At 35.5% G+C, this 27606-nt stretch overlaps 1 protein-coding gene across 2 annotated transcripts; it reads right to left on the bottom strand.

The window, feature by feature from the left end:
- Positions 1–466: 466 nt before the first annotated feature.
- On the bottom strand, positions 467–27079 carry vapb (VAMP (vesicle-associated membrane protein)-associated protein B and C). Of its 2 annotated transcripts, none has more exons than XM_048199023.1 (6): positions 26756–27079; positions 15648–15800; positions 9103–9206; positions 6388–6468; positions 6012–6188; positions 467–3678 (listed from the first exon to the last, which is right to left on the bottom strand). In XM_048199023.1, exons 1-6 carry the CDS (start codon positions 26811–26813, stop codon positions 3520–3522), a joined length of 732 nt encoding a protein of 243 aa, XP_048054980.1. In that variant the 5' UTR covers positions 26814–27079; the 3' UTR covers positions 467–3519. The 2 variants fall into 2 exon arrangements, with proteins under 2 accessions (XP_048054980.1, XP_048054978.1); XM_048199021.1 differs by having other exon boundaries at positions 467–3681; positions 26756–27074.
- Between the last annotated feature and the right edge of the window lie 527 nt (positions 27080–27606).

Raw genomic sequence — 27606 nt, 5'->3', positions numbered from 1 at the left:
GCAAGTTATGTATACAATTGTGCAGGTGTCCTGTCATTTTCTGTAACTTGAACATGTTGTAGGTCTATTTGTGGGTAAAATAACTTTAAAAGTTAACATCAAAAGCACTGCGGTAGACCCAATGGTGGAGTTTAATGACGTCACAGGTCTATAATAGAGGTTTACTAGTTTTTCACCACAACCCTAATGTTTGAGAAAATGAAAATGAAAACTCTAAAGTGTGCAATTTCAAAAGTCCTATGAAGAGTCACTTACAAGGCAGTCGACATAGAAATATCCTCAAAAATCCAACAGGAAGTCCAAATGACATGCAAACTATCCATAATTTTTTGTCACTATCAAAAAAAAAAAAAAAAAAAAAAAAAAAGTAGTATAAAAATATATATCAGGCACAAAATTCACAATACGCTGAAAATGCATAAAGCAGACAATGCAAACTGGACAAAAGAACAAACAACACAAACAGTTTTGGTCTGGGGCTTTATTGATTTAATTTATTAAGATGCTACATAGTCCAACAAAGTTGGGGTTTCTTTATATACCATTATAGACTACTTGACTAGGAATATCAACCTTAATTTTCATCTTAGACTCATTTATTTATTTATTTATATACATACAAAACGGTCACCTTCATGTTTACATCATATGTGAAGGTTTGGGGCACTATAATAAGGTTTAGCTTTAATTATGAGCCAGCTGATTGGCTGATAGGCCCCCAAATCCCTCCCTCTCCATGGCAATCATACTCCTCGGTGAACTATACATAAACTGCAGTCCAAAAATCACTATACCCTGAATGTCTCCTAAAGTTACTTACAAAGCAAAGTTTTGCCATTTGTCAATATCGTAAGCTCCTCTGTTCTTAGAAATCCAATATTTAGCAATAAGATGATCAACTGAAACAAAAGCTTCTCAAGGAGGGGGGGAAGAAGAGAAACATTAAAGAAAAAGACACCCCCACAACACCAAACTATGACACAAATACATATCAGGTCACAAAATGGTCCCCTGTAGGAAGAGTCTCTTTTCTGGTGTCATTTCGGTTATTTCACAAAGACCAGACCGTTGTGCATGGGAAGATGACATTCTTTATATGTAGTGCATTTTTTAATATAAACAGTTCTGTGCAATAAAAGCTTTATTCATAACTTAAATCCAAACAAAACGACTAAATTAACATCAGAGGACAGCAAAGAAACAGAGGGCTCAGGAAAACAGTGCAGAAATGTCAGGAGTGTTTTTTAAAGCCTTATGCTGCGAGATAAACCAGTGTTGTGTACATTTCAGACCACCGACAAGGCATATTGAAGCCATGCATTTATCTGGAAATGAGGTGTAGGCTCGGCATGGCTAAAATACAGGTTACAATACTCACATGTGTCAGTTTTTAAAGGAATAGCTGCCTCAAGAATAAACATTTTGTCACTGTTTACTCCCCCATCATGTTGTTCCAACCTCATATTATTCACTTTCTTCAATGAAACCCAAAAGCAGATGCTTTGCAGAATGTCCAAGCTGCTCTTTTCCATAAAAGTGGATGGGAATTTATCATGCAAAGATCCAAAAAAGGACAAAAAGAACAGAAAAACACCATAAATGTGATCTAAACAACTCTTTTCACTATGTTCTAAAGCCATAAGATAGCTTTTTGTAAAAAAACTGGTCACTGATAACCTTACATTGGAGCTCTTGAATCTTATTAACATATACTATATGAAAAATCTCAAACATATCAAATTGTATGACAAATGCCACAAACTAAATTCAGTCCATCTCTAACACAAAGCTATTCGCATGGCTCCAGAATAGCGCAACATATGTTTGGACTTGTTTTAGGATACTTTAATGATGATTTTCGTCCTTTTTCATAGCAGCATACTGTAAATCACCATCCACTTTCATTTGTATGGAGAAAAGCAGATCTTCCTAACATATTTTGCATTTCACAGAAGCAAAAAATGATTTGGGGTTGGAACAATGTGAAGATGAGTAAATGATGATAAAACGTAAAAGCCTGGGATAACTATTCCTTTAACTACTTTTTTTTGTTCTTTTTTGAAGGGGTAAAGTGAGAGGGGGGGGGGGTCAGTGTTTATGGACTTGTTGGTAAACTCTCCTCGTGGCATCTTCAGATAGAAAGTTCATAGGGAGAGAGACCTTCAACCAGTTGCATGTACATGGTGCATCAAAGATTACGCTTAGCAGCTGCACTATTACTGTAGATAATAATGACTTGATCAATAAATTAATTTAGGTCTGCAGGCAGCAAAATGGAAACAGAGGTGTGCTAAAAGGGCCTGAAAAGGAGATTTCACCTATGGAGCAGCTTAATAAAATATAAAGTATTTTTTTGCTCTAAACAGAGCCATGCATTCAAGCACATATCCCTTACCAAAAGAAAACAATAATAAAGAAAAATGAAAAACCTATTCTGTTCCTGACAGGGAAATCAGTTTGTGCAAAGCATCATCGTAAGTGTGGGACTCAGAGACGTCAGCTCTGCCCCTCACCGACGTACAGAGCAGATCACAGAGAAATATCGCTTCAAATGGTTTTTGCAAATGTGTAGGTTAACGGCCAAACGGTTTCATTAACACTTCCACAGTCACAGCAGTTTGAAATATCAGTCGCTAACAGTACATTTCCTCGTGGTAAATTCAAGATGTCTGAATTCCAAAAACAACCTGTATTACCAAAGCCACTTAAAAGTCAAACTTTGCGGTGGTTTTGTATTGAAAGCGGATTCGTGGCTGATTGCAAATGAGCATATTAAATTTGCATGAAACGGTGATGCTTGCAAAACTACATGTAATCCGATTTGCCGAGGAAATATATGTTGAATCGTAGTACTTGTTGGTACTCAAACATATCTGCTGGACTGAACGGAAATGGATGGAAGATATAAAACACGTTATTTTACCAACAGTGTGACTGGGGAAGATACTAGACAGCTTGTTTTATCATTTACCTGGAGAGTGATTGAAAATATACAGGCTAAACTTCAGTGAACTGCTGCTTTAATGCAGGATGTTTGGGTATGCATAAATTAAATGCACATGTGACACTTTTCAACGATGTTTAGCATTTGTATACAGATTCTGACCCATCAGAGAAAAAAAAAAAAAAGTGATAAAACAACATTCACTCTAGCACAACTCAATCGCACATCTGGTGTTAGAAAATCCCTACGACATTTTAGTGGTTAAAATCTATGACATTTGTTATCCATTTGAACTTGCATCAGAAATGATTAAGGAAGAGGGGCCAGAATGATTTCACAATTTTGAGGCAAGAGCTGTGTCAGATTATTATTATTATTATTTTTTTGATTTTTTTTTATCTTTGCACATAACATGATGAAATTCCTTGATCTCTTTATTAATTTTACACACCTCGCTAATCCAAAACTACCCCAATGATATGGCATTCGGATTAAACGAATTCTGCATTGGTTACTTGTCTGTTTTGTTTTTGTTTCATCCGCAATGCATGCTTGTAGCTCTCCCCTCTTGGATTTTACAAGGCCAACTTGCCGACGATGACACCCACAACAAAAAACAGCACAATTAGAGCGATCACCCTGCTGCTCAGCCCCTCCTCCTTCATTCTCATCGCTGGAGATGAGTGCGGAGCGGACATTACTGTGCTCTTCCTCATCCGCAGACCATCATCTTCCTGCTGGAAAAGGGATATGGGGGGGGGAGTGGAAGTGGAAGAGAGAGATAAAGATAAAGACAGTTAGATGACAGAAATAATCTAGAGAGTTATGAAAAGTGCTTTTGGCTCGTCTCATTAAACAAGCACAAGTAATGGTCCCCAGCTGCAGTTTCACACAGCACTGATGAGTAAAGGCAGGTTATCTTCAGTTCCGTCTCTCGATATGCTCAACATCCTGTGGCCGTTACAAATTTAAACAATATGGTGGAAGAGAGCAAAAGTAATGTGGTGGTCGATCAGTATGGCTTGTTCAAAGGCAGATATCTATAGAGAGCAGGGTGATGGATAGAAATGTAATTTCTATTTCATATTAAAAAAAAAAAAGAATCACATTTTATGTAATTAATCGTGATTAATCGCACCTAACATTATAGTTTTTAATATACTTTTAACTTGTAATAATTTCACATTTAATCTCCAAATTAATGTAGAAACAACATAGGCAGTATATTTTAAATATTTGGTCTAACAGGTAGTAAATATACAGAAACTGAATAAAGTTATCAAACACTTCACAGTCCTCACTGCAGAAATTATAAATTAAATACAGATTAATCTTTATTAAAACTACAAATATTATTCAATCAAGAGCAGTGAGTGAGTTTCTCTGTCTTTTGTTCTTTGATTAAAGGTGCTAAAGAGGATCTTTTCGTCGACTGAGAAACCAAAGACTGTTAGTGAGTTTTTGAAATGAGCGCATGCGTAAGAACAATCCCCCTCCTTCGCAGCTCATTTCGAGGGAACGCCTCCCAAAACTCGTGCACAAGTATTGGAACACGAGTGTTTGTTTACCACCGGCATTCGCTGTGTCGTGTTAGTGGATTCATTATGTCGGACTCACCGCAGGTAACTCATAATCTGCAGTTGTTACTCCTGTCTCCTGACAAAAACATTGCATGTGGCGCCTGTGGAGTGTGGAAATTTACTGGAGCGCGCAGCCGCGCACGTCTCGCACAAGGAACGTCATGGCAGTGATTGACAAGCCAGAGGGCCAATCGTTTACGCGATGATCGTTTTTAAGGCCCTACCTCGTGCACAGATGATGTATATTAATATTATTCCTTTCAGTGCACCTAATAAATAGTCTTTTATCAGTTAGTAAAGACAGTTTCAAGTAATATTGCAAAAATGTATAAAACAAAACATCCTCTGTAGCACCTTTAACAATGATTAATAATGACAGGAACAGGTTTATTAGCCTGCTGTCACTTTAAGACCTGATACACATGACGTGGATCTGACACACATTCGATGTCCTCACAACTCTTTACGGTCATTTAAGACTTTATTTAACTCATTTAAGACTGTCCTTATGTGGATGGATACTCTACAAAGCGGGCATAATTTTGTGTGTTTTTGCCCAAGTGAGAAAGAGAACTCAATGCGGCGCTGGTGCGCTGTCTGACGCGGATTTCTGTGCGCATGAGTCGTGTGTGTCTGTCATACAAACCAGGAGATTCACAGATGTGCACCAGTACAGATTTAAGTTCTTCTTTGTGTCTTATCGCAGTTGCTACGCTAATTGCGTTAAATATTTTTAACGCATTAAACTGAAAAAATTCATTGCATGTGTTAATTTTGACAGCACTAATATGTATAAAGAGAACACATCCCAATAGAACAAATACAATAGTTTATTACAAAAGTAATAGCCTAACATTAGCCACTTCACATGGCCACTCGCTCTAACGTTAACGTTAACCTAATGCTATATATATATATATATATATATATATAGCATTAGGTTAACGTTAACGTTAGAGCGAGTGGCCATGTGAAGTGGCTAATGTTAGGCTATTACTTACATGTTTCAAATGATAAGCCATGTCTGAGGTTAATAAATGTTTGGATTTCCTGCCCGACATAATTACCACATGGACCAGCCATGTTAAAGATCTGTCCGTCACGACTAACAATTCAGTTTTGCCATCACAGGAATAAATTATATTTTAAAAATACTGAAACAGAACATTCATTTTAAATTGCAATATTATTTCACAATATTACTGTTTTTACTGTGAACATTAGATACTTTTTTTTGCGATTTTCTTTCAAACTCAAAATTCAAATGTACATAATTATGTATTAAAAATACATTATGTACACTACCGTTCAGAATTCTGGGGCTGGTATGATTTTTGATTCGCAGTGTACATAATGTATTTTTTAATACATAATTATGTACATTTGAATTTTGAGTTTGAAAGAAAATCGCAAAAAAAGTATCTAATGTTTTAAAATATTTAGACTATTGCTGACAATAATATTTGTCAATTAGCAAACACACTCACCCTGATCTGTTTGTTCTCCTCTCGTAGCCGCTGCACCTCCGTCTGCAGTCTTTTACATTCCTCCATGATCTTCTTCACCTCTCCATCATCCAGACTGGAGGCCATGGACTTCATAGACAATGTGGATGATTCCGACTTTGAGAGACTGGCGGATATCTTATTGCTTTCCATTTCATGCTGCGGCCAAAATCAGGTTCACACACAAACACAAACACACAGAATCATAAGCAAATACATCCAAAAATAGAGTGCCAAGAATGCTTAGTTTTAGGAGAGGGTGATATGAATGTAGTCATGCCTGCTGTCATTGTCATTTCACACACTGCCTACAGCTCAGAGCTAACATGAGGAAAAACATGAAAACCCATCCACTCACTGTTTTCTCATTTTCAGCAGGCATCTCAAAGACACATCTCAGCTTGGAGTCCATCAGATCCTCGGGCTTGGCGTCCTTCCACTGCATGAGAGAACAACAACATATGTAAACAACTGCCTACATATGATTATACACCAAATAAACACCTCATGAGCTGTTTACAAACTCTAGCAACCAGCTTACATACACAGCATTTTAGGCATCATGGGCTCATTCCCACCATGGAAGATTTCCTCAAAGAAATGTAAATAGAAAGTACTAAAAAGGATTGCTAGAAAATCTCTGAAAAATTTAAAATGCCCAATTTACTACAATATTTTTTTGCTGTGTATTTCTTATGCTTGTAACAGCATTGATCCATTAGCTTGGCCACATGCCATCTGTGCTAATTGTGGAGAGAGTTTCAATGCAGTCATTTGCGAGGTCTCAGATCTTAGATGTTATCTGCCTATGTAGAGACGTGAGACGGTGAGACAGATCCCTCGGTTTTGGAGTCGAGCTTTGGAGCCATCAACAGGAATAGTGGAAATAGTTCAGGACAGTGAATAAGTAGCCAGATCACCGCTCTACATTTTCTTTCCGCTTCTCCTTCCTGACGTTTTCATAACCTATTTATTGTTACATCTGCACATGCACACAAATGTTCAGTTTGCGCTATCTGGGGCATCATTCAGAAAGTCATGAACATGAGATTTGGATTTTACTCTTGGACCTCATCAAACACTGGGGTTATATGAAATTTATATATTGAAAAAATTCTAAAATAATGCAAAAGACAGTTTTGTTATTGTTAACTAAAACTAAAAAAAAAATACTAATTGAAAAAAAAAAATATATAAATAAGATGAAAAACAAACAAATTAAAATTAATTAATTAAAATGCTGCCTTGGTAACTGAAATAATATGAAATAATTTAAGCTGAAGTTCTCATATTAAAATTATATAGAAATGACTTAAAAATGAAAACAAGTAAAAGCTAATGCAAAATATCAATAAATACTATACTAGTATATAAATAAAACTAAAATAACACTATTCATGGCTGGATCCCACATATAACCGATATGTGTATTAAAGTTAAGACATCAAGAATGGTTTTATAATTAGTGTTGTTTTTAAGCGGCCTGTTTTAATTTTAGTTTTAGTCTAGTCTTTGTGGCAAGCTGTCATTTTAGTTTTTATTAGTTTTAGTCACGTTCATACTCTTTTTAGTCTAGTCAAGTTTCAGTCGACTAAAAGTCTGCGCATTTTAGTCTTATTTTAGTCAGAATTATCCATGACTATTTTCGTCTAGTTTTAGTCAACGAAAACTGATGACATTTAGTCTAATTTTAGTCAATGAAAATTGTATTTTAGTCTCTTTTTAGTAATGCAATTCTATTTAACCCAGTCAATATAGTATAAGTACCTAGTAGTATAGACAAAACCAAAATTCTCTTTTAGCCAAACCCATTTCAAACAAGTTTATCTTATTATATTATTGTTACCTTATAGATAATACTTTATAATGCCTTGAGATGTCTCTTATAGTAAAGACTCATAACTCCAAAACTGTAGCAAGGAGAGTCAAAAGGTAGGTATACATTTCATAGAACACTTTTTAATTTTTTAGAAAATATAAATTACATTTACATTCAGACATTTTCATGCTGAAAAAATGCTGATAAAAGACAAAATATATATATATTTATAATTTTTATTTTTTTTATATGACATGGAATAACTCAGGAAGGCAATAAGATCAGAGAAAAAAATCTTCTTTGGTGATGCGCTCCTACATGTGAGCTGCATCTGGTTCAAATTTTGTGGAAATAGCATAAAAATATAGTTTAATAAAGTATTTTTTCGCAGCTAGATGGCGCCCATGGGCGGTAAACTCCGGTTTAGAGGCACTTCTCAGCACTCGTTAGGAGTTTTTCAAAATGGCTAGATGCATTAAAAAGCTGAGCTTCTAAGCTTTAAGATGATACCTATTTTGTGTTATTCCACGTTGGAAAACGAACATGGATGGTTCCAGGAACACTGGATACACACTGCATCCCGGAAAGATGAGAGACATGTTTTTAGCAAAGTATGTTAAATCATTCCGTGAGTAATATCTTGTAATGAACGCAATATATTATGTTGATTTTGGATTCATTTTAATCGTGAGAATCTGCTTTATGATGTGCATTTTCTATGATCTGTGCATTTTACGCGTACCCCAGTTTGGGAACCACTGTTCTAAATAATGCCGCAAGTGGGGCTTGAGAAAGTGACGTCGCCTGCGTCTGTGCAGTGCGACCTGATGCAGCTCCTGAAGTGAGACACAGGAAACAGAAATACTGCAAAATAATAATAACGCGGCTAAACAAGACGAAATAACGTTATAACATTTCGTCTCGTCTCATTTTGGTCAACGAAATGAAGAGACATTTTAGTATAGTTTTTATTTTGTAAACCACATTTAGTCTCGTTTTTATTCGTCAACAATATTGCATTACGTTGCATTTACGTTGCGTCTCGTCTCGTTTTCGTCATGTGATAAAGGTTCGTTGATGACGATATTTAGTCATAATTTTCGTTGACGAAAGCAACACTATTTATAATACATAATATAAACAGGGTTCATAGACAGTGATACTAAAAAAAGGAGCACATGCACCCAAGAGAAAACGGTCCTGAACAAGCGAGTATAAACCTCAAGAGAGCAGGTGGCATGAATCAGTACTCACCACTCCCTCGGTGTCGGTCATGTCAGGCGGAGCCAGCAGAGACTGTACCATGAACTTGTGTTTGCTTTTCTCATTCGGATCATAATCGAACGGTTGCAGCATCACTGTAAAGACAAACACAAGAACATAAATACATACTGAACAATTTCTTTAGCGTTTTCCTCATTTTAATGGTCAGGATAGTCATAAGGGGACAGAAAATGTTGGGGGGGTTCCTGAAAAAGGAACCGGATTGGAAATGTTCTGAACCAGATTTGAACTGGTGAAGCTTACTTGAGCACCAAGCGCTAGGCCACGGGTCCAACATAATTTTTGTATTTTTAAGGAATAAGAAACTGCATAACATTTAAATTTCCAGCACACAGGCTTCTCAACAGTCCAAATGTGATAAAACATTTGGGTGTAGAGCATCCATGTTTCACAGAATTACTCAGAAAAACAAAAAGACTTAGCTATTCATTTCATATAATCCCACTACAAACATTGCTGATAAAACTTCAGTGACCCCAGAAGGGCAATTTTTCTTACAGCTCCTAAACAGTTTTTTTCACGTTAATAATAACACATTCAGCCTTTAACTCAAACCAGGTGTTAGTGTGAGGAAGTTCACGTCTACAACCCCATCAGCACCATCCAAAGAAGGCCATGTTATTTGATGTCATTCCAACAAGCAAAAGCTAATTTAGAGCTGTTACCATGATTTACAATGATCACTTTCTTATGCCTGGCGTGCAAGGGCTCTGGCACGGTTGAAATCAGTATTGAAGGCCGATTTCACCCCATCGCCCTTTTTAAAAGAAACCAATCGGATTCAAAAGGGTCTTTTTTACATTGGGGTGAATGTGTGCGTGATTTAGGAAAACGGCTGCTAAGTTTCATTAAAAACAAATGATCTCTTAATTTCAAAGGCCCTCTTAGATGTGGCTACTACTGCCGAGCTCACAGAAGGTGCACGCCAACTCCCCCGTGTTAAAAAAACCTCACTCTGGTTTTGTGTGCCATTATGGCAATCAAGCGCCGTCGATATTGCAAACTGAAAACAGACGGCGGAGACAGATTGGGAATGTCCTGTTTTGTCAGTCCCAATCTTTCTGACTGCACTTTAAAGAACGGTATTTCACTAGCAGCATCAAGGGGTTATTTTTACACGCATCAACGGAGGAAGAGGGATTAAATGAGTCTTGACATGACTTTATTTGTACAGTTCACATTAGTAATATTACTAAAAAAATGTGCACTGTGCAAATATTCAGATTTCTCACACATAGCTGTTGACCCGAGATGTGGAGAAAGTCAAAGTATCAGTTCAAGTTCACATGATTCAGCTTTGCCATCACAGGAATAAATTACATTTTAAAATACATTACAATAGAAAACATTTATTTTAAACTTTAATAATGGTGACACCTTACATTAAGGTCTCATTTTTTAACTTTAGTTAATGCATTAACTAATGAACACATGATGAGAAATATAGATTTTTTAGATTTATTAACCTTTGTTAATGTTAGTTAATAAAAAAAATGTTTGTTTATGTTAGTTCACAGTGTATTAACCCATGTTAACAGATAAAAAGTTTAGTACAGCGTACAGATGACAACAAACAAAAACAACTAAAAATGCTGTATACTGCTGCCAGGCCAGTAGTTGGCAATGTCACTTTGTAAAGAAACACTACACGCCTACAGACTGAACACATAATAAGCACACCGTTTGTGTCACCATTTTCACAAATTTGTGTTTTGTAGTTTACACGGACACGCTAAAAAACATGCACTTTGAAACCCATTTACAAAGCCCCGTTGCTGTGTAAATGAACGGCCAAAACGGTGTCGTGTAAAAGTGAATTTAAAAACAGATTTCCAGAGATTTGATCGATGTTCAAAGTGCAATTAAATAAACAGATTTGAGTTGGAAATACCAAAAAAATATGATTTTTGCTGCCTGTCTAAACAAAGCCGGAGACTATTTAGTCTAAGAATGAAGTGTTCTTGTTCTGAACAATAAAATGGGTGGCTCCACGCAGACTTTGACTGACAGTTCTTTCTTGCAGATCACTAGTACTGGCACAATCCAACAAGAGCAAGGCAGTGATTTAATAATTATTTAGGCATGAGAGCATGCTTTCTTTAACAAAGAACATCTTTATGTGACACTTAAATTTGCAGAATAAGGAAAATGTTAGCCTGAAGACGGTTGGAAATTAACAGAATAGAATAGATAAGAAACAACCAATGCAATCTGAAATGCATTTGATTATATTTGGGCATTTAATGTGATTGACCTGATAATATTGCAAAATATTAACTAATTTACACTCTCAGGTATGCACACTGTTGATCAGATCTCTCTAATGTGCAATGTAGAAAGACGAGGATTGTTCATGTACAGAAAAGTCTTTCTGGATCTCCTTTTATGTTTTGAAAACCACCATATTTGGCACAATCTCTGTCTTTTACACAAATTTTATGAGCTGTCTGCACATACTGTTCTTTCTTGTATTCTTAGAAGAGAACTATTTCTAATCACACCGAGCTTGTGTGGTCACAGCTTGAGTGGTCATCTTCAGGGCTGTCGTCTGGGGTCGGGACAACTGCAGAAAAATATTGCCCTGGGCCATGTGAATTCAAGCAACAGCCTTGGTCATCTCAAATAAAAACCACAACAAAGCACCTGACTACAGACAATCATTCCACTGCCTAATTAACTGGATCCCCGGAGATAAAAAGCAGAACAACTCCATTAATTATGAAACATGACCTCGGAATCCCCTCTGAGAAAACTATGAAGCCTAAATGGAGAGAGGGAGAAAATGTGAGGAAATCCAGACAACACTAATTATTTAGAAAGACATACCTTAACTTACTAAGTTCCAAAGCAAAGGTTCTGAGTCACGACAGTATAATCAACAAGTAATTTGATATTATCATGACAGGATAATAAACTAATTAACCGTAATAAACCATACTGAGCTTGACATTGACTGGTGTCTCCATCTTGTTTGATGTGATTTGCAGTTAAAGAAATATTCTGAGTTAAAAACATGTCAAAAAATCCCAATTACTGATCTCTTCACATTTTACCTAAAAAAAAATATTGTAACAAAAAAATGATGTCATGCTGTGCAGGAAATGACTTTGGCATCCTCAGTTTGACCAATCTAACAAAAACAGTAATGCATTAAAAATGGATGGCGCAAATATGGATGGATGAATGGATGGATGGAGCAAATTTAAAATATTGGATGGATGATGGATGGAGCAAATATAAAATGATGGATGGATGGAGCAAATTTAAAATATCGGATGGATGGATGGATGGATGGATGGATGGAAGCAAATGTAAAATATTGGATGAATGGATGGATGGATGGATGGATGGATGGAAGCAAATGTAAAATATTGGATGGATGGATGGATGGATGGATGGATGGATGGATGGATGGAAGCAAATGTAAAATATTGGATGGATGGATGGATGGATGGATGGAAGCAAATGTAAAATATTGGATGGATGGATGGATGGATGGCGCAAATATAAAATGATGGATGGTTAAAGAAGATGTTTATAAAATTTTAAAAAGATAAAACTATTTTTAAATGTGTCAGGAGAAAAGATGTCAGATAAATCTATTTTCTGTTAACTTGCAGACTGTCACAATCATTATTATCGGTAATCTCAAATATACCTGTAAATTGGAGTTACTTCTCTTAGTGCAGCTAAAGAAAAGTTGCTGCTGGTCAAATAAAGTCATAGAAGCATTACATAATGGTGATTTTTTTTTTTTTTTTTGATTTTGTCATTTTCAACACTTAAATGAGTGTGTAATCTTCTTACAATGTGGAAGTGGACATATACTGTATAAAGGACTGGACAAAGGTAGAGTTTCTTCAATCATAACAGATTCATGAGGGATTCAGAGATTGAAGTTATTGCTTTTGAACTGTCAACAAAAAAAAAAACTTCACAACCCAGACTGACAGTGATGTCTGAGAACGGGTGGAGACGTAGACTCGTCTCATAGGTCTGGATAAAAGTCAAAAGCCCATTAAGCAAAATCCATTGTGCATCCCCTGTGATAAACTCACCAGGGAAGACTTGAAAACTAGCTTGTCATTGATTCAAATACTAGTCAAGGAAAACTGTGTGAGTCAGAGCTATTGTACATATTGACAGGACCAGGCATCTCACCATGGAGAGAAATCCCAAAACACTGGAATCAACAAGGAATAATGAGAGCAATTTAAGAACGTCCGTGAGATTCCAAGATTCTCTGAGATTTCAAATGAGTTGATTTATTAGGAAAACTCTCAAAGGTCCAGTCTCAAAACTCTCAAGAGACCAACAACTATTGCAAAATTATCTCTTGGTTATGTAAAGGCTTCCGTCATGCACAAAGAGCAGTTGGGTAACAGATATAAAGTTGTTTTAACATAAATGTCTCCTTCATTTTGCCAACCACAGCATCTCATAGGAGACGTATCAAGTGTACTCCATCTTCACTCTCATTAGCTCAATTGCATAAAGTTAAAATATTCTCATCTTAGCCGCACTGATTGACACGGCCACATCACATCATCATCAGTCACCATTGCTCATTTCCCTGGAAATGAAAATGTATATCATTTTATCACTAACTGCCATCTGCAAATGTGCCTTCAAATCAAATATTTTAATATTATTTATACCTTTATAGTTTCATTTTAATTGCAGCTTAAGTTTTAATTATTTTTTATATTTCAATATAGGCTTCATTTCATTTAAGTTTTATTTCATCTTTAATTTAATTACTGAAATGATTTTTAATAGTTTTAGTAAACTAGTATTTTTTTTGAGTTTGGCAATTTTTGCGTCATTTTCTCCATCCGTTCAAAAACAACAAAACAAAAGGTCTGCGTTTCTGATTCCCTGTAGCTTTACACATACAGAAAAACCAGGACGTGTACAGAAAAAAAAATGTGTCTGCAGAAAGGGATAACACTTATAACAGGAATGGGAGTCTGAATCCAAACAGACAGAACTGCCTACGGATAAAAGTCAAGCTGTCAAGCTCACACAAACAGACTTCCTGTGACACATCGACAGAAAAGATCAGATATGACTCACTATTAAACAATCCCTTTCAAAATGTATCTAAATATCAACTGCTCATACAGATCAATTACCTGACAGAACTAATGATCTTTTGATAGTAGCATCAACTTTAATCACTTGGTTCTATGAAAGACCGCTAATGGTGTTTCATTCCAAACGTCTGTGTCATATGACACACAATATTAACATTGTCATTGTCAAAGTGGTTCCTCCACAATTTACAGACTTGGTGCAGATGAATCTTACCACTGCATTTAATGTATGAAGCTATATCTGGCTCTGTATATGCAACATTTATTATTAATAAAAAATAAATAAATAAAAACAGAGAATCATTAAAGGTCTAAGGGAGGCAGTGCATGTGTTTTTTTAAGTGGAGAGCACTTTATATATATAAAAAAAAAAAAAAAAATATATATATATATATATATATATATATATATATATATATATATATATATATATATATATATATATATATATATATATATATATATATATATATATATATATATATATATATACACTTTATATATAAAAAAAAACACACACACACAGTATATAAAATAATAACATCAATACTAGTGATAACAACAGCTATTATTATTATTATTATTAATTACGAAGCAAGCACAACAATAAATAATATTAATATAAATAAAAATAAATAAAACAAATAAATATTTAATAAACAAATACAAATAAAAAAAATATTAATTATAAGAAGAACATTAGTAGTAATAATTACAATAACAATTTTATATGTTTAAATTAATATGTATTCTTATTTAATATTATAAATAACATTTAATATTATTTATTGTTTTGCTCGCTTCATACATAACAGCAACAAGAACTATGAAAAATGATGACGGAAACAACATTCCTGTCATCATTTGGAAGCTTTGAAAGTTCTTTTTAAAGGGATCGTTCACCCAAAAATGAAAATTGTCATCACTTACTCACCATCAAGTTGTTTCAAACCTGTATGAGTTTCTTTCTTCTGATGAACAGAAATTAAGATATTTTCAAGATTTTTGTTAATCAAACAGTTGATGGTAGCCATTGACTTCAATAGTATTTTTTTTCCTACTATGGAAGTCAATGGATACCATCAACTGTTTGATTGCCAAAAATCTTCAAAATGTCATCTTTTGTGTTCAACAGAGGAAAGAAACTCGTACAGGTTTGGAACAACTTGAGGGTGAGTAAATGACGACATTTTTTTTCATTTTTGGGTGAACTATCCCTTTAAATCAAGAGCAATCAATGGCATCATTGTCATCCAGAGCTCACATCTCAAACTGTGCTCAACTATACATCAACAATTGCTTTGAACTTTCCAACATGTGGCATTTGGTAATGGTATTTGAATGGATAAAGTTGGGGCATAGTTTTGAAGAATTCAGCTATTGTTTATAACATCAAAAAGAAAAATGCAGTGCATTTACCAGAGACGTTGATGGAGGTTCCAGCATCAATCACTCCACTGTTTGGCCGCACACAGTACCGGCGCGGTGCAGTCGTCTTTACTTTAAAGCACACATTTCTGTCTGTAGGATTAGCAAGCTTTAGGGTGGTGGTCACCACATCTGTGAATGGACCTGAGGGGAGGAAGACAGCACATTCAATTGTTGCATTCAAATCTCATTGAAATGACACTAGGGTGTTTCTCTGTGTTTGCTAAGGTGTTCAATGTGGTTGTTAGCACATTGCCATGCAGTTTGTAAGGTGTGCTGGGTGATGGCTTACTGCAAAAACATCTCAAACTGATCAAGAGCAATATCTGCAGCCAGACTGCTCTAAGAGGCCACATCGATTTACAACCTTGTAACCGATTTCACCCCACCTAGACATAATGATTCGAGACAAATCAAATTAGTGGCACATTACAAAATTAGCGACACATCAAAGGCCAAAAGACCACAGTATTGTTATCAATCCTGGCACTCGTTTTACACTGCGGCAAAGAACACGGGTGCTTTTCAGGAAAACTGAACAAACTGAATGTGTGTTCTGCCAAAGGCTGAAGCTAATAATCAGTCCATATCGAAAAATAAACCAATTTAAATGTCTGTGCTTCTGAACAGAGGGTGGAGACCTGAAAATAATATAGTGATAGAGAGAAGATTGATACATGCTTTTCAAAATCTTGGGGTCGGTAAGATATTTTTTTTAAACAAGTCTCTCATTCTGACCAGGTTTATATTTTATTGAAATTTAATTCCAAACAATTCCTGATGAAATCAAATCGTATTCTACATCTTTTCACCCATAAATAACAATATATAAATAAATAAATAACACCCGTACAATATTTCACCTGGAAATAAGGCTGAAACTTTGATATGGAGTGACTGTCTGGGAAATGTTTTTCTCTGTATAAACAAATAAAACAAAAAAAACAAAAATGTAGAAAAACAAATAAATTTAATTGTACTATAAATATGTTTGTAGAAACACTATAAATCCAAGTATAACTTTCTCAAAGATCTTCTAAGCTATTATAGTCAACATTAAACAGCATAATTTGCAACACATTTTTCTTCTCCATAATGTGATAGAGAAGATAAAACAGGACTTTTATCCATCAGGCAGAGCAAGTTGATGATTAACTACAAAGAAAAACAATAAAATTGTGCACAATATAACCATAAATACGTGTTCAAGTAAATCGGGCCAATTTTGATTTCACGTTGACTTAATCATACGTGTTAATTCTATTCAATTCACATTTAATTGTATAGCGCTTTTTACAATACATATCGTTTCAAAGCAGCTTTACAGAAAATGCATGAGTCAACATTACAATTTAGAGTGATCTGTTATCAGAGGTAACTGCGTATAAGTAATGGATTTCAGAAATGTACATAAACAATATATGCAGTTAGCTAACAATGTAAGGTAGAAACAATGAGCTCATTGAAGTAATGAATACATATTGTTAACAAAAGTGTAGATATATAGAAAATAACTCAATGTCTCAAACATCCTTCACCCTTTGTAATATGGCAGCACCACACATCAAGTATGCAACACCTCATCTGGGTTAATTCTATTAAACCAGTTAAATTATTGAGAGGCTGAGACACTTGAAACCCATAGTGAGCCTTATGTTGTTTGAGCCTTTATGTTGTGTTACAGAGGAAAAGACGCAGGCAAACTAAACGCCTTGGGCCTTTAAAACCTTAAAAGAGAGACAAACATTGCACAAGACCTAACAATGGACTATTCTGGCCAAAAGCCTTACGCTTCATGTCTTTTCCATTCAGACCTATATAGAGAAACTGATAGAATTAGGGCATAAGTAATTGCAAAGCATGAGTCATGCAGAAAGACATCATTCTCTGTATAAATTTCATTAGGTAAACGTGACCGATCAATATTAAGTGCTTAAGTGGACAAAAAACAATTTATGAAAAAAAAAAACAGCCCTATATGCTCAAAAAGTAATTTTGTAATTAAATACTCGCAAAAAAACGGTTATCAATTAATCAAAAATTATAAGACAAATGTAAAATAACAAGCATGACTTACAGTAAATCTATAGTTTTATTTTTAAATATTACTACACCATTAACGGCTTTTGAAATAAGCTGACCTTTTTAATTTTTTAAGTTAAATAAACAATATGCATTATTAAAGATAAAAGATTTAAAAATAAATTAAAAAACACTTTACTTTACAAAAAACTTAAATGCATGGTTGCAAGATAAAAGTTCTAATTTATTGTTTAAATTGAACCTTTTAAGTGGCAAACATTATTTTGTTGTGTGCTTTTGACATAATAATGTTGATCATTACATCAATATCGTCTGTAATTTAAACTCAAATCTCTGCGTTAATTGGCTTCTTTAAAAAATTGGGTTGTAGTAACATAATGAAACTGTCTTGATAATTTCGGAAATTTAGGCAATGGATTTCTAGTTCCCAGCATGCTTTGCATATGACTGGATAAGGAGAAAAAATTTGTGAAATTAAGTATAAATTTACTTGTTTTTAGTGAAGGGAAAGACCTGTTAGTGTTTAATGCTGTTATGTTTGACATTCAAAAGAGTTTGTGTATAGTTTTTGTGGTTACCATTGTGCTGAAGAGTAGATACATGAAGATAAACACTATTGACTCTATAAGCAATGACTGAGCTAATGCCAGCGACAAGTAATCTCTTACTGGTTCATTAAATATAGATGTTAAATAAGTTATGTTAGCATGTGCTATGATATCTGTTGATTTGAACTGAAATAGATAAGATAAATTGGTTCCAGGGCTACAACTCAAACGTAGTTGGAACGACTTAATTTTTTTGAACAGCCAACTTAAAATTTGTTTATGTCACAAATTATTAAGTTCCTCTAACTCAATGTAGTTTGTTGGTTGAACAAATTCACTCAAAGTTGTCATAACTCAAAAAATGAATGCAAACTGTTAATTTTTTTTTTTTGTTGAGCCAACACTTTATTTTTTAGAGTGTACTATATAGTCATGTAGTCTCACTTTAATGCATACATAATTATTTTTTTCTTAAGAAGATCCTCAGTTTGACCTCTAGAGTCAGATTGAGCGTCAAGAAAGTTCTAGGATATTCTGCAGACACAAAGTATGATCCCTAGGGCACCTTAAAAAAACTCACTGTACACATCATTTAATGTCGAAGAGGTTTTCCTGCCAAACAAGGTACAACAGTGGAAAAGCCTTGAGAGATTATGCATGCCTTTCTTTATGGCTCAGAAATACCCAACACATCTGTCTGTAGTGACGCAGCATTCATCTGCACGGAGAGATACTTGGCATCCACATGTGTGCAGATGTGACTCGTCTTTCCAACTCTGCATTTCAACATCTGCCTCTCATTTACACCCTGCTTTATAGTCCTAAAACATATTTATTACAGGACCGTTTCATGATCATTATAATAATTCAGTTATCCAAGGTCTGAATCAATGAGCACTTATGTAATTCGCCACGTAGTTCAAGGTATTAGTGATTCTAAACGGATGGAATGGGCCAAAAAGGTGCAGCCCTGTTAAATCAAACAGACGTCACCATATTTTAACAGCTTTGCCCCATTACTACTACAACTGGACCACCTCAAAATCTCAAACAGCCTTTTATACTTCCCAAAATGACATATAATTATTGGCTGGAGCTACTTCCTGAACTCTACAGATGAGTCTCAGCTTCAGACGCTTTAAATATAAAGTGGCATGCCTGGACGGTCAGGTTAATGTTACCTTAAGTTACCTGCTACTTGAGAGCATCACTAACTTTTCAATGAAGCGTATTGCAGGGGGTGGAGTCTGAGGCAGGAGGTGTGGTGTAACTTTTAAATTTGGCTCCTTTATGGTGTACAACCCATGCAGGCAGCCTTCTCTGAGGGTGGGGAGCCTTGTCCAGTGCTGAGAAACAAATGCATTGTACCTCATTCATAAAACATAAGCTGGCAACTGCACTACACCTGACAACTATGCAGTGGATTTGAGATCACTTTAGCTTTGTTATATGTCAGCATCATAATGTAAAGTCAGCTAAATGAACTAACGTTCCTCAACTGTGCAGTACTTGAAGCTTCGACTTAGAATTTGTTTAAATTATGGCAATTATAAACAGTATATGTATGCATTAAATCATGACCCATAAAATGCACGGTACTAAAAATATATAAGAAAGATGCACTTTTAAAAACTGCACATATTTTAAGTGGACAAAGCCATGTGATGCTCATGGTGCAAGATGCTGAAAAAAAAAGGCAAGATGTGACACAATGACTAAAGATGTTCATCCAGTGCAAGCATCAGGATTATTTTTTTTCTTTCTGAGAAATCTAACAAAATTAAGCGAGGTTAAAATTAAAGCTTTTTTAGAAAAAAAAAAAGTTTAAAAAATAAGCTTGCTCTCTTTTGAATACGTTTTATGCATAAACCACACTAAATTAAGATCACTGACTTCAAGATTTCATATCTTTTGTCATTTTGCTTCTCAGGTAAATTTATCTTCTTTTAAGTATAACAAATATCACGACAAAAATACTGAGTATGAAAATGATTTCTGCAAAGGCTTTGTATATTGTTGATTATTCTATGTAGCATATTCATTGTCTGAAAAGAACTCAAACTAAAAATGAAATATAGCAGAAGATATAAAACCCTGTCAGTGCAAAAACATTGAACAATGACATCAGACGATAATTTTACTGTAACTATTTTACTGCACTATCCTTTGAATCAGGACAATTTTGGAGAAGCATTTTAAAACCATTTGAAACCGACTGAGGCTCATCTTCCTCAATTTTAGTAATTGATTAACAACCATAATGAAACCTGGAAGAGAATGACACTATTCCCAGCATAGACTTGATTTAAAGCCAACAAATGAGCATTTACACTATTACTAAGCAACCCTTTAAACAGAGGCACACTCACTTTTGAAGACATTAGCATTAACATTAGCATTAGCCCTCATGGCCTAGGTGACATCAGTTGAAAAATTCTTTTCAGAAGAATCATGCACAGGAACAGTATTGCTCAACAAGCAAGATCACCAAATAAAAACTAAGCAATAAAAAGGTACAATGGTTACACACTCATCCTTGGATATCAATGCTTATGAAAGGTTTGGCTGTTGATAAGCAAAGATCAGGTATGGCTTGTAAAAACAATGTGTCAGGCACTTTGTGAATGAGCTGTTCATTTCAGTGTTTATTCATAAAAAAAATAAATAAAAAAAAAACTGCAGGTTAACATGAAACTAATGTAAAATGCGACAGGAACCATTAGATTAAACAGTCAGAGATAAGTATATTGAGAACAAACTAAATACATTGGGCAAACCAACTGAAATTCAGCGTTAGACTGGCATTGATATTTAAAGGGATAGTTCACCCAAAAATAAAAATTACCCCATAATTTACCCGCTTTCAATTCATTCTAGGTGTATATGACTTCCTTCTTTCAGCCGAACACAATTGGAGTTATAGTAAATAATATCCTGGCTCTTTCCAGATTTGTAATGGCATTGAATAGTGTTCGAGTTTATGAAGCTCCAAAAAGCACATCCATCCACCATAAAAGTAATCCACTAGGGGTGTGACGAGACATGTATCTCACGAGACGAGACGAGACTCGAGATTGAGTTCATGAGAAGAGACAAGATGGCGAAATACGTTACTAGAAAAAAATATTCTGCAGGTGTATTTGAAATGTTTTAACTAATCATCTTGTAATGAATGTCATTTCAGTTGTACTTTCTGAGTATGAATTATCATCTGTAGTAAAAGACAACAATACTCAAGCACTGTAAATGTTTTGCCAGTAACTCAACTGACTGACTTCTCTTCTGTATGATTTCAGTCTCTTCAGACCTTACTGTACATGATTTATGAGCTTCTACAACTTTTGACCTCCTAACTGAACTCCTTTCCACAAACTGATCATAGAAATAAAAACAGTATAAAAATGGTGACACTTTACAATAAGGTCTCATTTATTAACATTAATGTATTAACCAACATCAACTAACAATGAGCAATATATTTGCTACAGTATTTATTAATCTTTGTTTATGTTAGTTGATAAAAATAGTAATTCATTGTTAGTTCATGATAGTTCACAGTGCATTAACTAATGTTAACAAATGAAACCTTACTGTTTGTGCTTAATAAGATTAAGAGAAAACTAATTTTTATGGTAACACTTCACAATACGTGCAACCATAAATCGCACTCTCTCAATATTCAAAGTGCAAATAAGACCAAATTTTTCTTTGATACAGAGCTAAAGATGGTTACAACTACACTGCCCAGCCTAAAATAGCTTTCATATTGAGAGATATTTGTATTCATCAGGGAGCCGCTTTCAAAATGCGGGGTATTGACATCGCGTTTGAATGCACGCACGCGTTTACTTTCACTTTCATCGATCGCACGTAACTCTGTAAATATGGAGCAGCACCGACTGTTATCCAACTGAATTAAATGTTTTTTATTTAAATACAAAGCAAAAGGACAGTGGAGGCATAATGTAAACGTAGCGGTGGCATATTCTTTCCTAATCATCCTAACACTCTGTCATGGCAACATCACAAGACTACTTTTCACCTCGACGAGAAATCTCGTCACACCCCTATAATCCACACATCCATGGGTTAATAAATGCCTTCTGAAGCAAAGCAATGGGTTTTTGTAAGACAACTATACATATTTAAAACTTTATAAAAGGTATAACATATAAAGGTATAACATATAATATTCCGCAAACAGCCATACGCACGTTCACGAGAGAGTTACGTGGTTTTTGTCACCTAAGCTTACTCTATGTCTACGTCATAAATTATATGTCAAACGTTGGGTCAGAGGTCACCCTTCCTCCAGAATTGGACTCTCTCGTGAACACTCGTATGGATTACTTTTATGATGGATGGATGCGCTTTTTGGAGTTTCAAAAACTCTGGCACTATTCAATGCCATTACCAAGCTGGGAAGAGGCAGGGATATTATTTAATATAACTTCGATTGTGTTTGGCAGAAAGAAGTCAGTCATCTACACCTAGGATGGCTTGAGGGTGAGTAAATTATGGGATAATTTTAATTTTTAGGTGAACTATTCCTTTAACTCCTACAGCTAAGAGCATGTCTAATGCCAGGTTCAGACTACACAATATCAGCCCGATTTTAGCACAATCTGTTTGACATAGGGTGTCGTGGAGATTCGTAAAACGACAATGGGAAATCGATTGCTTTATCTTGTATAGTGTGTCATAGTGGACGACAACCATCGCAGCTTCTTCAACACTTCACAATGTCCCAACAGAAAGACTAGCAAATTTTTTTCCTCGGTCATCCACAACGGATTCCATCACACCTGTGACACTGACCAACAGGAGCACAGAAGCTCTTCCATACATAGCTTAAAAACATGGTGAAACCAGAGAGAGATGATGGTATTGGTACTGCTAGGTGGAACTATGCAATGGAGGAAAGGTTCATGGAGCTATGGCAACAATACACCTACCTTTATGATGTTTCCTCGAGGGACTACCATGAAAAACAATAAATGTTGGCGAAAGATAGCGAAGGCGCTTTAGCAACCCGGTGAGTACTGGAATTAGCATTAAAAGGTTAGTTCACCCAAAAATGAAAATAATGTCATTAATTACTCACCCTCATGTGGTTCTACACCCCTAAGACCTTCATTCATCTTCGGAACACAAATTAAGATATTTTTGATTAAATCCGATGGCTTAGCGAGGCCTTCATAGACAGCAATGGTACTTCCTCTCTCAAGATCCATAAAGGTACTAAAAACATATTTAAAACAGTTCATGTGACTTCAGTGGCTCAACCTTAATATTATAAAGCGATGAGAATATTTTTTGTGTGCCAAAAAAACTAAATAACGACTTTTTAACAATATCTATTGATGGCCGATTTCATAACACTGCTTCTTGAAGCTTCGGAGCTTTATGAATCAAATCAGTGGATCGGAGTGCCAAAGTCACGTGATTTCAGCAGTTTGCCGGTTTGATACGCGATCCAAATCACTGATTCGACTCAAAAGATTCATAACACTCTGAAGCAGTGTTTTGAAATCAGCCATCACTAGATATTGTTAAAAAGTCATTTTTGTTTTTTTTTGGTGCACCAAAAAATATTATAGTTGCTTTATAATATTAAGATAGAACCAACGAACTCACATGAACTGATTTAAATATGTTTTTAGTACCTTTATGGATCTTGAGAGAGGAAGTACCATTGCGGTCTATGGAGGCCTCTCTGAGCCATTGGATTTAATCAAAAATATCTTAATTTGTGTTCCGAAGATGAACAAAGGTCTTACGGGTGTAGACTTATTTTTGGACTTATTTACATTTGTGAACTAACACTTTAAGCTAACACGCCACTTTGCATTGCTTGTTTATGGTCTTGTTTCCAGTCACTAGTTCCGCCTTCTCGATGACTTCATTAACGTCGTTAAACGGCAAACAATGACTGGTCGGGAAGCAATGCGTAGTCTAACATGTTTCTTGTCCCTGACAACAAGAATTTAGGAGTCAAAATTGCATAATCTGACACAGTGACTATCGTAACATACAAAAATATTGTGTAATGTCACCTCACAGGCTGCTGATGTGAACAAGCAATAAGAGAACCACCCTCAACTCTTACTAAACAATGAACCAAAGACTATGACATCACAAACAATAACAACATTAAATAGGCTTACAAAATGTCCCCCGGTTAACCCGACAATTCACAAGGTGTGTCCTGACAATTTACTAAGAATGCAAATATGCCCAAGACAGGGTGACTCTGTAAAGAAGGAATGCTGTTTCACTGATATTGCAAGTTGATTTGCCAAAACTTTAAATCTTTTAGGAAACCAGCCGGTGTGATATTACTATTTTGAAATATGAGATCAAACAGTATGTAATGTATTCACTTTTCAGCATATAAGTTTCAGAGGGAGGCAAACGCTCTTTTGTCCATTCCCAGCAAATGCATGAACTAATAAAATGTATAGCTTGAATCCAATACCAGCTGCTTTGGATAAAAGTGTCAGCCAAATGGAAATGTAAAGTTGAGCTCATTGCACTTTCATTGAGCTCCTAAAGGGATAGTCCACCAATGATTATTCTGTCATCACTCACCCTCACACCATTCCAAACCTGTATGACTTTCCTTCTTCTGCAGAAAACAAAAGAAGATTTTTTTTTTTTGGAGAATGTTGGAAACAAAACAATATTGGAGCCAGCTGACTTCCATGTATGGACAAAAAAAACAGATACATTTCTTAAAATATCTTCTGTTATGTTACACAGAGGGCGAGTAGATGATGACAGAATTAAGTTGTCCATGAATAAGGGTGGTCACATGGGAGGTTTCAGTGCCTCCACAGCATTCTGATTGGCTGATTACCCTGTCAATGTGATAAAGCCTGCCTATCATGTTCACAATCTGCAAATCAGCCTGGGGTGCGTTTCCCGAAAGCATCGTTGGTAAACCATGGTCGTAACTCCCATTGAACTCTATTGGTAACGACCGAACTTGCGACCATAGTTCGCTTCGGGAAACACGTTCCTGAATGGGTCAAACTGTTGGAAGTGGACAGACTAACTAATTACACAGCCAGATACCTGTGGAGGAGGTGGTGTAGTGATGAAACCATCAATGCACCTGCAGTGTTTGCAGGGGATTTATTGATTAATGCCCCAAACAGGTGACTATTAATAATAATAATAATAATAATAATAATAACAGTTGTTAATAATAGTATTTATTGATTGTTGTAGTAGTAAATAATTTTTTATAAAGCAATATGAAAAATACATAAACAATGACAATTATGTCATTTGTTTTTAATATAGCGATGAAAAAGCAGCAGCGAAAGATTGAAAGAGAATTTAGTAAAAATTACGCATGCATCATGGATGAATCGTTCAATTAGATTAAAAAAGAAAATAGATTTTATTTCATGATGACTTTAATAAATAGTATGCTAATGTAAATGTACAACAACATAGCATTAGTCTTTCGTCGACAGCAAGTAATTAGTGTTCCAAATCCACGAAATGATCCCTGAAATTGTGTAAACATCAAATATATGAACTTACATTGGACTAAAAGCCCCAAACCTTAAAAGGTCTACCAAATGCCAACTTGTTTTCACAAAAATACCAACATAAATTCTTTTATGACATAATTATTATCCATAAATCCATATCAGGTGGAATAATAGTACATGTGTCTTTTCACTGGTGCCTTTTCACTGGTGCCAATGACTTCCTGACTGGAAGCATCAAGGTAGGGTTGACAGTGTTGCCAGATTTCACAAGAAAAATTTGCCTGTTCTGACAAAATAAGCCAAAAATAATCGACTCGCCTGACCAAAATAAATCAAAATAAGCGGGCCTGTTCTTCATGCCTTACGACAGGAACTATTTCTCCTTTAAATCTTCCGAACAAGAGGAGAAATGAGCGCTCGCCTTGACAGCTCACTCACAGCGGTCATTCAATCAGAGGAATAATGTCACGTAATGACAGAGGAATATAACGACATACACACTTTGTTATGTATTAACAAGCACCAATACGCTGATGTATTATGGAAACAAGCCTATAATAATCAAAATAGCCTATTTTTGTAAGCGACTGTATGAAAAAAACGCAACGCCGCTAATAATACGCGGACATGGCAACACCGGTTGAACTGCTTCATACTAACCGAATTAACCAGCCCACCAGTAGAGCCTGTATGTTAAGGCCTAAACAGGCTAGCTCGAGCTAATGTGCTTGTCAGTCTTCTGGTAAACCTAGTGAGCACTTCATCTACTGCTTGTCCTGTCACATGAAGGGCGTTTGATGTCATTCTAATTAGAGTTTGGAGCGATTTATCAATACGGCGCTGCGCCATATTATTATTATTACAAGGACTGAGGCCTGTCAGAAACGCCATCTCACCGCCTCCTTCTGCCCTTAACCCCTAAAAAAACACGTCCGTTGACCCTCCCTCTTTGTGTTGGGCGTTATAGCCTCTAGTCCACGGCTGTGTCAGTCTCTCCACTCACCTCGGAACCTCAGTTCGTGCTGCGGTTCTAGAAGCAGGACCTGCTCTGGCCTGGCCATCTCCCACTGCGCTTCAAACGCGTCGACTGCTGCGCTGACGTCCGCTCGGACTGACGGTGATGGGCTTGACGGTTGAAGCTGTCGAGGAGGACTTCTGTTACATTTATTGAAATAAAAACTCCACAAGGCAGTGGAAATAGCTCAGTGTTACCCGATCCACTAGCGACTGTTGTGATGCAGCAGGAAGGGACTGTAGGAGAGAGAGAGAGGCTGGCCGTGACGTCACTGCCCCTGCAGTACTCAGTAGTGGCGACTGATGTGAGGAGAAGGGTGTAGTAGAATGAGGGTGGGGGTGGTCTTTATGGGTCATCTGTCTTGAACCGTGTTGTGAAAATGTTACGGTATTCTTGCAGTTATATTAACATATGTGCATTTGTTATATTATCATACAATGACCACTGTAGAAAATGCTACCATTTTGCATTTTTATAATTAACAACAGTTTTATTTATTATATCTCATTAAAAGCAGTTTTAATATATGTTTTAAATATACCATAATATATAATATAGTAGAAGAAAATATATTATATATTAAATGTCTTAAATATCAGGGACGATAAAAATAAAATAATTATTACAAATATATAATTAATATTTTTTGTATAATTATGTTATATTGAATGAGCCGCATGTTTAAGAGACATGGAATGTTTGTAATTTAAAAAAAATGGCACTGCAAAAAGTTTAAAATGACACTAAAATAGTGAAATACTTTTTTTTATAATTAAAAGATTATTTTATAGTTTTTAATATATACCCTAATATAATATAAAAATATATATAACTCAAAC

This window comes from Megalobrama amblycephala, linkage group LG8 (genome assembly GCF_018812025.1).
Source record: "Megalobrama amblycephala isolate DHTTF-2021 linkage group LG8, ASM1881202v1, whole genome shotgun sequence".
NCBI lineage: Eukaryota > Metazoa > Chordata > Actinopteri > Cypriniformes > Xenocyprididae > Megalobrama > Megalobrama amblycephala.
This window is presented reverse-complemented; position numbering and strand designations above follow the sequence as displayed.

Coding starts and splice junctions, on each gene's coding strand:
- vapb (XM_048199021.1), bottom strand. CDS start 26,813: ATGGCCAGGCCAGAGCAGGTCCTGCTTCTAGAACCGCAGCACGAACTG. Junction 9,207..15,647: donor AACCTCCATCAACGTCTCTG/GTAAATGCACTG, acceptor TTGTCTTTACAG/TGATGCTGCAACCGTTCGAT. Junction 3,682..6,011: donor AGGAGAACAAACAGATCAGG/GTGAGTGTGTTT, acceptor TCCCTTTTCCAG/CAGGAAGATGATGGTCTGCG.